The sequence below is a fragment of the Otolemur garnettii genome, unplaced genomic scaffold (genome assembly GCF_000181295.1).
Source record: "Otolemur garnettii isolate 467f Iridium unplaced genomic scaffold, OtoGar3 scaffold00018, whole genome shotgun sequence".
In the NCBI taxonomy this organism is placed as follows: domain Eukaryota; kingdom Metazoa; phylum Chordata; class Mammalia; order Primates; family Galagidae; genus Otolemur; species Otolemur garnettii.
The window spans coordinates 27129080-27144161 of NW_003852413.1; the positions used below are offsets into that span (position 1 = coordinate 27129080).

A 15082-nucleotide genomic window follows, 5' to 3' on the forward strand; every position below is an offset into this window, starting at 1 on the left:
AAAAAATCTAGGGGAAAGGCGCCTTTCTTTTTAAATCACCAGCTCATGCGACCCCCTCCTGAAGACCCCAGAGTCCTCGGCTTCTCTTTGTCTGTCTTGGCCGTTCCCCGCCTGTCAGTCGCTAGCAGTTAACCGAGGTGGGGTGGGTAACCCCGCCCCCCCCCCCGACGAATTAAAAAATAACCGCACATTTTACTCTTAAAGACAAGAGATTCTGGGCTCCACCACCCTCCCCCAGTTCTGGCCTGGGTAGGAGGATGGGTGGGGGCGGGGCGCTTCCCTAGGGGCCAGGTTCTTGCAAAGGGGAGGGGGCGAGTAGAGCTTCGGAGACACTGCCCCCACTGGCCCAGTTTACCCCAGGGGTGAGTTGAGTTCCCCACCCCCAGGCGGGAGATTGTTGGATTTGGCCTGAGGGCCGAGGGGCCCTTTGGCGTCGGGGGTCTTCCCCTGCAGGGTGGGTGGGGGCTGTCACCACGTGGCTTTGCCTTTTTTTTTTTTTTCCGCTCCATTTTTTTTCAAGTCGATTTTATTTAGAGGCGGCTCCAGGGCGGCCGCGGAGAAACGTGACACACCAGCCTGCTCCGAGGGGTTTCGGACAGAAGGGAAGGAGCAGAGTCGCGTAGTCCGCCTCCCTGCGCGCCGCGGGCACTTCTCTAACTCTCCCGCGACCTCTGCGCGCCCTCAGGCCGCCTTCCCAGCCCAGGGCTCCGGACAACTTCAGGGGTGGGGTGCAAAGAAAGTTTGCGGCTCTTGCCGCCGGCCTCCCCGCCTCTAGGCCTAGGAGGCTCGCCGCCTGCGCACGCTCGTTTGGCCTTGTCCGGGACCGCGTCCTGCCCTGAGACCGCCACCATGAACAAGCTTTATATCGGCAACCTAAACGAGAGCGTGACCCCCGCGGACTTGGAGAAAGTATTTGCGGAGCACAAGATATCCTACAGCGGCCAGTTCTTGGTCAAATCCGGTTACGCCTTCGTGGACTGCCCCGACGAGCACTGGGCGATGAAGGCCATCGAAACTTTCTCCGGTAAGAGCACAGCCACCTCCCCGAAAAAATCCACAACGAAATCCCTGAACAACGGAGACCTGCACCTCCTCTTTTATGGCCCGCCAACTCCTCTGTCCCTCGGGCCTTGGCTTCAGTGCTGACCCTCGACCTACCTTCGACGCCCCCCACCCTAGCACAGCACACCCCGACCCCTGCGCGCAGAAATACTCGGGATTTCCTCACCGCCGCCTCCCAGACCGAAAGCAGCTCTGGGTTCCTTTTACCCCCCTCCCTACCGACGGCGCGGGAGCCCCCTTTGGCAGTAGTGGGGGGGGTGGCAGAGACGACCCTTGGCTGGACGTTAATTCCACATCCAGCCCCTCCTTATCCGCTGCTGGACGGTCCCCCAGCTTGTACGCCCCCAGGTCCCCTCCTCAGTCTTAGGCCTTTCCAAACGTTGAAGGGGATCTCCGCACCGCGTCGGGTCTCCCGGCTTTCTTTCCATTGGGACTGCAGCACTCCGCAGGACTGGGGAGGAAGGGGGTCCCGCCTTCCGCCCAGGGCCTGGGGCTTGAGCCATTTTGATTTGAAAGTGGGGCGTGAGCGGGGTGGCGCGGCGGCGGCGGCGCCGGGTCGCCATGCTGCTTCCCGAGACGCCCAGGCTGGGCCGAGAGGCGCGCGCGGCAGCCGCGAGGGACTCTCCCCGCCGGGCCCCGCTCGGCTCCCCCAGGTCCTCTACTTCACAGCTAGCCCCGACAGGTGACCGCCCCACGGCCTGAAGCCCTCCTTCTTGGCCCAAGAGAAAAATAAAGTTTCATTCTGCACACCGCCCCCACCCCCCACTTTCTGAGAAATGGGGAGCCGTTCCTTCTAGCTCCTTCTGCACACATCTGGGAGCCGGACAGGCAGCGCGCTCACACAAATGATCTCGCGCCTTTCTCAAATTGGGCTTCCAGGACGATCCTCTCAACAAGCCTCAGTGATAAAACAAAACAAAAATTAACAAAACAACGAATTTATAGATTCCACTATTCCTAGAGCAACCTTTTCCCGTCCAGCGGTGGAAGCCACTGCCTGGATTCTCAGTAAGATCACGAATCTCAGTAACTCTTGAATTACGCTACTGTCCTCAGACCCTTCCCACTCGGCCCTTTTTCACGCTCTCATTAATTTTTTTCTTTTTAATCTTTAGGAAAAGTAGAATTACAAGGAAAACGCCTAGAGATTGAACATTCGGTCCCCAAAAAACAAAGGTAGGAAAGAGCTCTTCTCTGGGGGGTGGGGGTGGGTTGAGAGGCTGTGTTCAGGGGTCCATAGCGTCTCCAGTGGAAGAAACCCATTACTGGCCTTCCCACCCCCAACTCCGGATGTTGGGGGCAGGGAGGGAAGATTGGCCAAGATCTTGTAATGGGTGGTTTACAGCTTGTTAAAAAAAAAAAAAAAAAAAAGTTGGGGCCAGGGTGGGCCAAAAGATGTTACTTGTAGAAATAACCGGGAGGGGGGATCAATAGGGGAGAAATCTTGTTGATTTTGTACAAGGTGTGGGGCCGTTTTTTGTGGGGAAGCTTAAAATCTTCAGAAGAGTTCAGACTCATGGCGATTTCTGCAACTTTCCAGCAGGCCTCAATTTCTCTGTTTTTCCCACCCTTTTTACACCATAATTCTTAAATGGATTGGGGGAATCCTCTTTCTACTCCCTGGAGGAAGTGGAGTTTCCTGCCCCCTCGAATACCCTGTTTGTGCTTTACTTAAATTTCTGCAACAGGCAAAGACTTTTTTCTCCACAGACCCCCAGTCCCTCACATCTCACATCACCACCCTTCCTTCAACCCTGCCCCAACTGGATTTTCCAAAGAATATTCCTTAGCTGTACTATCCTTTTTGAGCCCCCTACCCCCACTCCTTCAGGCCATTGTTAGAAGGGGACCATCTGGGGTGAGATCTTTGTGTTCAGGCTGTGAGCTGGGGCTCTTTGGAGGATCTAGAACTCCGTGGATGAATGGTGTGTGTGTGTGTGTTCATTCCAATACCCTCTATGCTCTTTCAGCAAAAAATGGGGTACCTTCATCATGCTTCCTGAAAATTCACAGTGGATTTCAAATCATTCATTGAATTCTGAAATCTTTCTTAGCACTCTGGCTGGGAAGTTTAAGGGCAGAGTCTTTTCTACGTTCTCAAATAAGACTTTAAACATGTTGACAGTGCAGAGTTTGCACTCATGGTGCTAGTTGGAAAGCAGCCCCCCCCCCCAGCAAATCTTTGACCTCTCCTATCCCCCATTTCAGCTGGAAACATGCTGCCTTTCAGAATAGTCTGTGGCCTTCCTTGGGTGGGAAGGTGGAGGGTGGGTGACTTTGGGGAGGGCACTTAAAAGGATCTAGGAAATTGAATGGAAGATGAATTCTGTCCAGTCCTTCAGTTTGAGATATTTAAGTAACTTGAGACTATTGTATCGATAGATAATCAATATGGCTTGTTACTACAGTTACAGAGCTTGTGATTTAACCTTAAATGCTTGAAATACTGTTATTGGAAAGACAATTAGAGTTAGGAATAAAGAGGCAATAAAATCCAAAAGAAGAAGCTTATTTATTATTTTGAAACATTTCCTGGAGATGAGGATAAGAGAAAAATACACTGACAGCAGTATTGAGTAGATGATATTTGAATTGAAAGCTGAATGTTGATGAAAAGTATCCAGAATAACTGGCATTCTGAAATATGTGGACTTTTTTTCTTGTGCTCTTGAGGATGGTTTAAATTTTAAAGGGAATGAAGTGAAATGTAAGAGAAATAGCAAAATGTGATGAAATGGAACTCAAAACATTTATATTTTAATTTCATGGTCCCCCGTATTTATGGATCTTTTCCCCCCAAGCCATCTGCTTGCTTTTAAGCCTTTTCTAGGCTCATTCTTGTTCCCTCCAAAATGCACTGCTGAGGCTCTTTTTGGAGTTGGAATGGGGAGGGGGTTTTTGTGAGATGGCTGGTTAAAAAAAATCTCCCTGTCCACACCCATATTAAATTAGATCTTTTGTGTTTTCTACCCCTTCCTGAAGTAATGTTTTGGTCTAAACATTGAGTCAATTTTGTTTTCTTTCCTTTTTATTTTGGGTGATGATGAGAAGGCACTTCATTTTTCTAGAATGAATCAGTTTTTGAAGTCTCAGGATTTAAAAAAGTTTGTTTGCATTAAGTCAGTTTGCTCTATCATTTTGTGTTCTTTGAGGAAGCATGTTGTGGTATGTGTCTTTAGCTTGTGTCTGAAAAGTTTTTTTTTTCTTCAGTTAGGTTTGTTAATGACTTTTTCAATCTCATGGATGTATAAAACAGGAACTAGTTGGTTATGACTACCATTCTAAGCAAAATGAACAACTGTATATATTGTGTCTATGTACATACTCTGTATATAACGTTTTCACTGCTGAACAGAGAGAATTCTGGATGCACTCACCTCCAGATGAATTATGATTCATGAAAACCCAACAACTTCAATTTTTTTTTTAAAGGGGGAACTCAAACAAAAAACATGTTTTAATAGTCACCTCTGATTTTTGAAGTGTTAATATATTTTGTTCTCCTTTTGAATAATCTGTTTGATAAATATGATTTGTACCTTTTTAAGAACTCAAGAGCCTGGAAACTAAACATTCAAACTGAAAACAGCAATTAGTTTGAATTTTTAAAATGCACAACACAACATTTCTCTGAGATCCACTTCTAGACTCCAAGTCAGTATTGGGATTTGACTTAACACTTGGGCTTTTTGTTGAGAATTTGTATATATTCACTGTTAGATAATTGGAACAAAGGAGAACAACCAAAAGACTTTTTAAAAACAGATGTGGAAAGGGTTTATATATGTTTTCCTTCTGAGAGGCTTAACAGTAGTTGAGGCAAAGGTGTGAGCTGTTTACTCAGGTAAACGTTTGCTTTTTAAGGGAATTAAATTTTTGTTAACACTTGCCACTGTGGTGTGCCTTTTTCTAGGGGAATGTATTTGCCAATTGTCATCAAAAATGGAATATTGCTGTTAAATTAAAAAATGAAGGAGATGCACTGCATTAGCTTCTCTAGGCAAAATGTATTTAAGTTTGGTGATTTCTTTAGGCAGGTTCATGGTGATTCTTTCCTTGTAAGTTGACGTAAAATGATGTGGGCTAACACTGTCCCTTAACTCTCCAGCTATTAAACAGAAATCAGTCTCACAACCATTTGTATAAGTGTGAGAACTCTCAAAAAGTGTTCCAACTTGATTTCAATTCATTTAATTTTCTGAACGTAGAAGCTTTAGAAGCTGGTGAAGGGGATGTCTTGTAAATGGCCACAAATATTTTAAATTTTATTTGAAGAAATCGTTTGTGGAGGTTGTGAAGAAATAATTGGATCACTAAATGTTTTTAAAACAAGCTAAAAATTTTGCTTTCAGAAATGGGTTTACATTTAGTGAGGGGAAGAAAACCCTCATATTTTAGGGCTGAAAATGAAGGGGAGTTAAAAATAAAAAACAAGGGAAGGAAAAACTGGAGTGGGAGGATTTTTCAGGCACGTTTACTTTAAGGGCTCATAATTATGGATTAGTATCCAAATCAAAAAGAAAGTTTATAACTCACATGAGGTGGAAGATACATGTGACCAGTCTTCAACAAGTAAGCTTAAAGTAGAAACAATTTATGAACCTTTTAGGAAAAATGTTTTCTCATTAATATCTTAGTGTTGGGGTAAAAATATTTTTTTTTCTAGGGGTACAGGTGAATCTTTCTAAGAGTAGAATGTGAATGTTTTAAAGCAATAACTGAGAAAATGACATGAAGGCTGTGTTGACCAGTTGATGGAAGTATTTCAGATTGCATGTGAAAACCCCACACTGTACCCCAGAAGTGCATTAATGTACATAGTTACCGTTCAATAAAAAAAAGAAAAAAAATATTTTTTTTTCCTTTACATTAAGTGAAAAATGGTTGAATCTTAGTTTTTCTGAACTGTTCAGAGAAAAGGTAGAAATTGGGGCATATTCTTTTCATTTTAATTTCCACCTAGACATGAAAACTTGACAAATTTATAAATCAAGTTTTCTTCACTGCTTAGAGAAGTCCTTACCTGTTAAAATTTGGGTGATCATTTGATCAAGATGAGATATAACTAAGAATAGTAGTACTTGACTGTTCCTTGGAAGAGTTGTAGGTTTTCAGAACCCCTTATTTTTTTGGCCACAAATTAAGAGAAATGAAATTTTACCCTAATAGTTTCTCAGATAGAGAACTTTTTAGTAAAGAAGGGAAAAGAACTGCAATTCCCATCACTAATTTATTTAAAGTATAGTTAACTGTTCCAAATGTAAACTTTTAATGGCACAGATTTGGTGGAAAAAACAAAACATTCTTTCTTATAATTATGTTTCAGAGATGAAATACATGACATTAGCAGTTGGAAGAATCTTGATTCAAAGGTTCTGAGCTTCTAATCTTTTAAAATTACCTTAATATATGTCATTTGACTCTATGTGTGTGGGTACTTTTAAGGCTTATTTTTTAAGAGTTTATTTATTCTGTACCTTAATGGGTAACAGCCTGTTGACAAAGATACTATTGAGACAAGCTAGTAACTATACAATTTAAGAATATTTTAAAATTCAGATCTGGTTTAGTTGAGTGGAAAGAGGGAGAACAGCGAGTACTATTTGTTTAAAGATTTTGTGTTGAAGAGTTACTTATTGGTTAGATTTGTTGATTTCTCTGTGTGGAGTGGTAGTGGTGGTGATGGTGTCCTTAGAATAAATGTATGAACCAAAGGCATTGGAAGAATAGACATTTTTTTCCAGCTGTTAGAATTTAAATTCAGTCGTGTTCGCTCCCCATTCTCTTAAAAAAGATTCTTAAAATGTGGCTAATGTCTTCCAGAAAGTGCAGCTTAGATTTTGGGATGGGCGAGTTGAGAAGAGAAAAGGAAAGGAAAAAAGCAGCAGGAGGAGGCTGGAGAAATCAGACGAGTTAGTCCTGAGTTGAAAATTCCAGACAGAGAGGAGGAGGGGGAGAGAGAGAGAGGGAGATAATGGGGGTGGGGTGGATTTCCCGCTTCTCTTTTAAAGGGGAGCTGCTGGACGCTCTCTGTTACCCACCCTGAGAGCGGGTCAGAGACAAGTGTTTAGACAGTGGTGGAGTCGGCCAGGGCAAGGCTATTTTTGCTTTCGGGGTTGCCTGGCTTCCCTTCCCCTTGTCAATAAAAAAAAGAGAGAGAAAGTCGCGTCCGTGCTGGAGGCTCTTCCTGGAGAGCTAGCGCCAGCCCTGCTGCCCTAACCCTTCCCTGCCCCCTCCCCAGACCCTGCCTCCGCCTACGCTGCAGTGGGGCTACCCGCCTTCCTCTTCTTAATGGGCCCCTGGCCGAGGGTGTCCATAGGCTGGGCCCCCCAGGAAGACTTCCCCTCCCAGGGCCGGGCCCTAAGATCCCTGGCTGTGGCGCGCCTTAGCTCTGGGAACACCGGAACCCCAAATCCCTCAGTGGCTTTCCCACGTGGAGGGTTTCTCCCGGCTGTTATGGCATGCAGACCCTTTCCAGCAGCTGGGCTGTCTCAAGACCTTTCCATTTTAAGGCAAAAGGCAAGTGAGTAAATGTGAAGTGAAAAAAGGTAGAGAGAGAAAAAGAGTATGTAAAAGGGAAGATAGGAAGCTGGAGAGAAAATGGAGGTACAAGTAGCTGTTGGTCCCTTCCAGCAGCCAGGGGCCCTTGGCCTGGGGAACAGAACCTTGGAGAGGGAAGTGTCAATAAGTGTCCTCTTATTGAAGAGGACTTAAATAACCTGTAATCTTTACAAAATGGGCTGTGTCTGTCTGCATGTCTGAAGGCTGACTGAAACAATAACAAGATGTACCATAGATGGATTTTATTTATCTTGAAAAGATAGACAACAGGTCCTCCAGTTGGCCACTGGAGAGGCTTTGCGGATCTTTCCCAGGATCTCAGTTAGTGTTTGAATCCATGTTAGCATAAACTTTTGCACCCCCCCCCCCATTTCCACCTTTCCTCTCACCCGCTACACCTTTTTAAATGCTTGTCAAAAAACAGAAAAGTCTCTCAACATGGGCTCAAAGTGTGTGATCATTGGTTATTGATAAAATTAGATTTGGCTAGAAATGATCTTATGGTTAGCTCCTCTGATAACACACCATTGCAAGGTGGCATTGTCAGCAGGAAGCTATGTTAGTCCCCAGCTGGTGACTCCACCCTAGTACAAGAACTTGGATATTGTCCTTCAGATTTTGATCAAAGAGGACTATGGGTGGAACGGGGTCATTCTAGCATTGACAGCTATTGGCAGAGCCAGCTTTGTAAGACCTGCTTCCTACCTTTGCAGCACAGGAGGTTTGCAATAAATACAATAGGATGGAACAAGCTATCACTCTAAGCACAAAACACTAATAGAAGATTGTGTGTTGAGAGGGTGTGATTGCTTACACCTGTAATCCTAGCTTTCTGGGAGGCTGAGGTGGGTGGATTGCTTGGGCTTGGGAGTTCAAGACCAGCCCAAGCAAGAGCAAGACCCCATGCCTACTAAAAATAGAACAAATTAGCTAGATGTTGTGGGTACCTGTTGTCCCAGGGAAGCTGAGGAGGAGAATCACTTGAGCTCAAGAGTTTGGGGTTGCTGTGAGCTATGATGACATGGTACTCTACCCAGGGTGACAGAAAGAGACTCTTGTCTAAAAAAAGAAAAAGAAGAAGAAGAAAGGAAGAAATACAGAAAATGTGTGTTGATTACAAGTAAATCATAGGAAAAAGTAGGTCTGGACCTCATAATTTTAATATAATTAGAGAAAATATGATTGCAACACACTGAAATGTAACTGTACTAGAACAAACACTATCAGAAATGCAGTCCTGTTATAGAAATCCAGGCTCTCAGGAGCATGGCTGGCCATAAGTAAACTGCTTTTGAATGAAATACAGAGCAAACAGCTGGATGATTATAAGAATGGGTTGAATTATACAGATACTTTCAAGACCTCTTAGACAAGTTTGGTTAGTAGTATTTTGATGGCCGGAAGGCATATAAAGGATATGTTTGATATGGGATTGCTGGGAATTTTGCTCATAGGTTAGAGGAGGGGCCATGGAGAAAAGTCAATTAATAAAAGGTAGGAGAAATGGAGCTCTCTCTCCATTTGCTCTTTCTCTTTCTATTATGTCTGTTCAGTGAATTCTAGTCAATTCTTTCCCCATTTGCTTAGGAAGAGAGGATTGAAGAGGACTTCAGATTTTTATTTTCCATTTTGAATTGATTTCAGTTAAATTAATCATTCGTCCAGATGTTTTGGCCACCTAAAATGGCAAATGTCAAGTCTGAGTGAAATTTGATTGAATAGTTTAGTTTAGTTGATTGGATGTAGTCAGACTCAGCGGAGAAATTAGAGAATTCCGAAATTTATGTTTACGAGTTGTTTGTGTGGTCTGAGTTCTTTGGCAAGAGGAGTGATAGGAATCATTTAAGATTCTTAAGGCTTAAGGAAGGAGGAGGCTCTGCAAGGTCATCGGTCTTAGAACCTACCTTAGGTTCCTTATTCAGTCTTCCACAGGGGTCTGGAAGAAGGGTCTTTCTCTCAGGAGAATTCAAGTGTTTAGAAGCAGCAGCTAAAATAAATAAATAAGTAAATAAATGTAGCTGCTCAATTTTTGTAACTGTAAAGTGCTAACAGTAGTACACAGAAGTAGTATTCTTGTCATCATTATTTTGTACCCTGGCCATTGTGTGTTCTTTGAAGTTTTATGGTCCTCTGTCTTGCCCCTTAGAGCTGTGGTTAGCTCCATGGGAATCAGAAATGATTACGTGCATAGATGCTTGACAGCGCATCCACGAGCCATTCTGTCTTTGGGCTGTATGTATGTGTCAGCTTGGGGCATATATCTAAGGCACTGCGTTGAGGTGTTTAAACATACTTAAGGTGATGGATAGGCATGTTGAAGGGGATCTTTGTGTAGGGTGCTTTGATATCTCTACCTGTGTGCAAAACGGGAGAGCTACCTTTTGGGGAGAGCAGTGAGGTTCACCAGGGCCACCCCATGGAGCCCTTCCTAGATTATGCCCCCCTCCCCCCTACATCTCTTGCCCATCCCCTCCGAAAAAAAGGCTTGGGGAGATGAGGCAAACATGGTGGAGTATGTGACAAATTGTTCATTAGATGAAATGTGCCATTTATTCTATTGTCACTGATGGTCTGAACCTGGGCCAGATTTCTCAATGAATTTCACACTAAAGGGCTACTGTCAAAGGTGCATCTAGGGTGGGTACCCTGGTGAGAGGGGAAGTACCCTAACTGCAGATAAGGTAGGTGCTGTAAGAATTCAGGATGTAGTAGACTGTGTGACTCCTCTTGGGGATCTGTGTGAGGAAGGAAGGAATGAGAGCAGCATCCCCCATCTGGTGGGAGATGGATGGGTATGTTTGTCTTAATATTCTGCTTTTGATAAGTGAACAAAGTAGCATCGGGGATCATGGATGTTTGGGATGTGATTGTATACATTGTTTCCTCCTTCCTTTGCCCTTGCAGTGGTCTCATATTCTCTCCTTGGTCCCCTGGTCTGGAAATAGCCCCTAAAGATGAGCCGAGAACCCACTTTAATGCCCCCTTTATCTTTTCAGTCCTCCCAGCTCAACTGGTGCACAGCACACTGTGAACGCCCGGCGGGTGCATGCACATACGTGCACACATGCCCACAGCCCCAGCCCAAGAAATGAGGCTTAAACCTTTCTTACTGGCGGGGGGGCAGGGGAAGGGCTTCCAATCTGGATGTGGTTTTTTGCCCTTTAACAGGCTTGTGACTTTAATCAGGTACTATAAAGGGTTTTACAATTAGTTTATGTGGAATGATGTGTGTTCCCTCTTTCTGGAGTGGCATTTGGGATTGCTTGGGGCTTGTCAACTTTCCATTAGGGACTCTGAGAAGGAGAAAATGAGAGGAGACAGGAACTGAAATGGGGGCCAGTGGGTGGAGTAAACTTGTTGAGGATGTCTATTCAGAGTTCGAGGTATTTATTCTACTTCCTCTTCAGGGTCTCTAAGTTGCCCGAGAGAAGTTAAACTGTAATAGAGACCAGTTGCTTTGGCAGGATTTGGAGATGGAGCCTTAAATTAAAGGGCAAAGATGATTCTTCACAAAGAGACGTGGCTGTCGGTGGCTGCAGCCAGTGTATTCCAAACTGGGACTAGATGTACTAGGATGTTGGCTGGGGAAGCAGCTGGGTTCAGAAGAATGTACGATTGTTAAGTATCCATTCCAGCAACTTTTTACTTAATGTAAAAGAAGAGGAAAATCTAGCTGACTGAAGTTATCAATAGTACTTTCCTCCCCATGATTATTACCATTTGACCCACAGATGCTGCTTCTGTTGGGTTTATAGAATAACGTAGAGTGATTTCTGTTCAGAATGAGCTCAGGGGTTGGAGGGGATGGAAAAGAATGGTCTTCACATACTGCTCATATCTCTGAAATAATCTTTCTTTCACTCTCCTTCTCTTGCTTTTCTTGCTGGCCATCTTGAATGTGTAGTTTCCTTTTAACTTCTGACTAAAAGAAGAATGCCATCTAAGCCCAAGGTCCTTTGCTTTCTTCTTCAAAATCCCATGGTCAGCAACTTTAGCCTGGGAGTGTGTGAGGAGTCCTTGTCACTTAGTCATTGCCATTAAAAAAAAAATAATTTGGCTTGGCACCTGTAGCTCAGCAGCTAGAGTGCCAGCCACATGCACCAGGGCTGGCGGGGTTTGAACCCAGCCCGGGGTCTGCCAAACAACAGTGACAACTACAACCAAAAAATAGCCGGGCTTTGTGGTGGGCCCCTGTAAGAGAATCACTTAAGTTCAAGAGTTTGAGCTTGTTGTGAGCTGTGATCCCACAGCACTCAACCCAGGGTGACGTAATGAGACTGTCTCCCCCCCCAAAAATAAATAAATAAAATAATTCAAAAACAGACTGAGTGCAGTGGCTCACACCTGTAATCCTAAGACTCTGGGAGGCAGAGGCGGGTGGATTGCCTGAGCTCACAGATTCAAAATCAGTCTGAGCCAGAGCAAGACCTCATCTCTGAAAATAGCTGAGTGTTGTGGCAGCTGCCTTGTAGTCCCCCCTACCTGGGAGGCTCAGACAAGAGAATCGCTTGAGCCCAAGAGTTTGAGGTGGTTGTGAGCTATGTACCAAGGGTGACAAAGTGAGAGTCTATCTCCAAAAAATGAAATAAAATAAAATAAAATTCAAAAGTAAATATTTCTGGCTCAGCACCTGTAGCACATTGCTTATGGTGCCAGCCACATGCACCAAGGCTGGCAGGTTTGCCACCAGCTAAACAACCATGACAACTGCAACAAAAAATAGCCAGGCGTTGTGGCGGGTGCCTGTCATACCAGCTACTTGGGAGGCTGAGGCAAGAGAATCACTTAAGCCCAACAGTTGGAGGTTGCTGTGAGCTGTGGTGCCCCGGCACACTACCAAGGACAACATAGTGAGACTCTGTCTCAAAAAAAATTTTTTTTCTTAGCTTCTGGATGTTTGCAAAAAAAAACCAAACAAAAAAATACATATTTACAACCAAAAGGCATAGGAGAAAATATTTAACAAGATGGTGCTGACTCCTTTGATAGCTTGCATGTTACTGCAAAGATTCGTACCTGTAATCATGCATTAGTTCATTTATTCGTGCATGAATTCATCCATTTACTTTTATCTATTAAGAGTCTACTATTGGTTGATAGATATCTTCTTTGCTAGGTACTAGAAACATAATGGGGAACAAGTGAAAGACCTTGGTCTTACAGTGGACGTAGAAGGAAATATAAGTATCAGATGATTTTTCTCTGGAAGCATTTAGATTTTTTCCCCTTTATCCCTGGTATTTTCCCCCCTTTTAAAAGTTTTTATTTGCTCAATCCAAAGCAAGAGGTTTTTAAAAAGTATTTAATTATGGGCGGTGCTTGTGGCTCAAGGAGTAGGGTGCTGGCCCCATATACCAGTGGTGGGCGGGTTCAAGCCCAGCCCTGGCCAAAACTGCAAAAAAAAAAAAAGTATTTAATTATAAAATTCACAAAAGGTAAAATTTAGCATCTTAACGATTTTGTGTGTGTGTGTGTCAGAGTTTCACTATGTAGCCCTTGGTAGTGTGCTGTGGCATTACAGCTCACATCAACCTCCAACTCTTGGGCTTAAGCAATTCACTTTGACTCAGCCTCCCAGTAGCTGGTACTACAGGCGCCCACCACAATGCCCAGCTATTTTTTGTTGCAGTTGTCATTGTCGTTTTAGCAGGCTGGGCTGGATGTGAACTTGCCAGCCTCGGTGTATGTGCTGGCGCTCTAACCACTGTGCTATGGGTGCCGAGCCATCTTAACCATTTTTAGTGTACAGTTAAATGACAGAAAGTATGTTCACACTGTAAGCAACCATCACCTCCATCTATCTTTAGACTTCATCTTGCAAAACTCAAACTATGTACCCACTTAATAATAGCTCCCAATTTTCTCTGTCCTTGGTCATTTTCAATGACCAATAGTGCTAGGATTCAAAACAGGGCCATCAAAAACTATTGCCAGTTTTGTTTTTTCACACATGGTGATCACCTCTTCATCCTAAAGAAAATGGGAGCATTTGCTTGATCCTTCTCCTGCATAACATATTGATTATTTTGGGTGGTTTTATTATTTTTTTTTTTAGAGACAGTCTCATTTTGTCGCCCTTGGTAGAGTGCCGTGGCGTCACAGTCCACAGCAACCTCCAACTCCTGGGCTTAGACAATTCTCCTGCCTCAGTCTCCTGAGTAGCTGGATTATAGGCACCCGCCACAATGCCCAGCCATTTTTCTATTGCAGTTTGGCCGGGGTAGGGTTCGAACCCACCACCCTTGGTTTATGGGGCCGGCGCCCTACTCACTGAGCCACAGGTGCTGCCCTAGTATTATTGGGTCTCCTTTTCAGGATGGGAAAAGGAAACACAGGGTTTGAGAGGGAGTCTCCTAAAAGAGGGGAGGTACAGCATGAAGTTCCTGCCCTCAAGCAGGGATTTTAGACCCAGGAAAAGCTTTCTATTTATTTCTGCTCCAGCTCTCTCGCCCAGGGCCAGTGTGCAGTGGTGTCAGCCTAGGTCACTGCATCTTCTAACTCCTACGCCCAAGTTATCCTCCTGCCTCAGTGTCTCAAAGGGCTGGGACTACAAGCATGGACCATGATGCCTGGCTAATTAAATCTTTTCACTTTAGTTCTAGGAAAAGCCAAAAGACAACTCAGAGGCCAGGAGTTCATGCACTAAAATGGGAGGCCCACAACCTCAGCAACTTAGGTGGGGTGGGGGAAGCTCGGTGCTAAGAGCCTTGTAGACAGGGACTGTTTGGGGGCAGACAATTCATTTAGAAGAGGGAAGGCAGCATCCAGCAAGCAGCACAGAAATGAGGGTCACAGGTAGGCTTGCTGGTTGTCCCTGCTTATTTTCCTCCTTTGTTCCTGAGCGCTGTGCAAGGTGATAAGGGTCAAAAGACAAGCTCCTTCTATAATTATAGGAGCATTTATTAAGTATCTTCTCAGCATTATATTAAGTATCTACTGTTACTTCACTGAATCCCAGTAAGAACCCCAAAGGTATTATTACCTTCATTCTACAGAAGAAACCGAAGCTCTGAGTGATTAAAAGAATTCAGCCAAGCCAAGGTCTTACTTAAACTCTTAGAACATGGGAATAGGTGATCCTGTAGCACTCAGAGAGGTTGAATTTTTTTTTGAGCCTTTTTAGGGGGTAGAAAAGCTTAGCTAGTAAAAACATGCCTGACGCGAATTTTTCCCTGCACTGAGCCTCCTTCCTCCCCAGGCCTTTCATACCTGCTTTGCATTGTATTTTCCTCTGCCATTTTCAGACCATCTTTCTTTGAGTGGTTGAAGAAAATTGAGATCAGTGCTTTTGTCTGGTTAGCTAATATGGGAAAGGGGAGTTTACTGTCAGAATAAAAGAACCCACAGTGACGGAGCTGAGGTTAGAGGAGGAAAAACCTGAGTGGGTTTTTTTTCCCCCCCACTTTGCCACCCTTGATAGAGTGCTGTGGCATCACAGTTCAGAGCAACCTCCAGCTTT

The 15082-nt window shown here is 44.3% G+C and overlaps 1 protein-coding gene across 3 annotated transcripts in view; it reads left to right on the forward strand.

Annotated features, from left to right (window-relative positions):
• Nucleotides 1-557: 557 nt before the first annotated feature.
• The window catches only part of IGF2BP1 (insulin like growth factor 2 mRNA binding protein 1), a 52115-nt gene continuing 37590 nt past the window's right edge, over nucleotides 558-15082 (forward strand). For 2 of the 3 annotated variants that reach the window (XM_012802946.1, XM_012802947.1), the window contains exons 1-2: nucleotides 850-1024; nucleotides 2178-2238. In XM_012802946.1, the coding sequence (XP_012658400.1) occupies nucleotides 850-1024; nucleotides 2178-2238 (236 nt within the window). Of the gene's footprint in view, nucleotides 1025-2177; nucleotides 2239-15082 lie in introns of all 3 variants that reach the window. The other variant, XM_003786474.2, reaches the window with a different exon arrangement.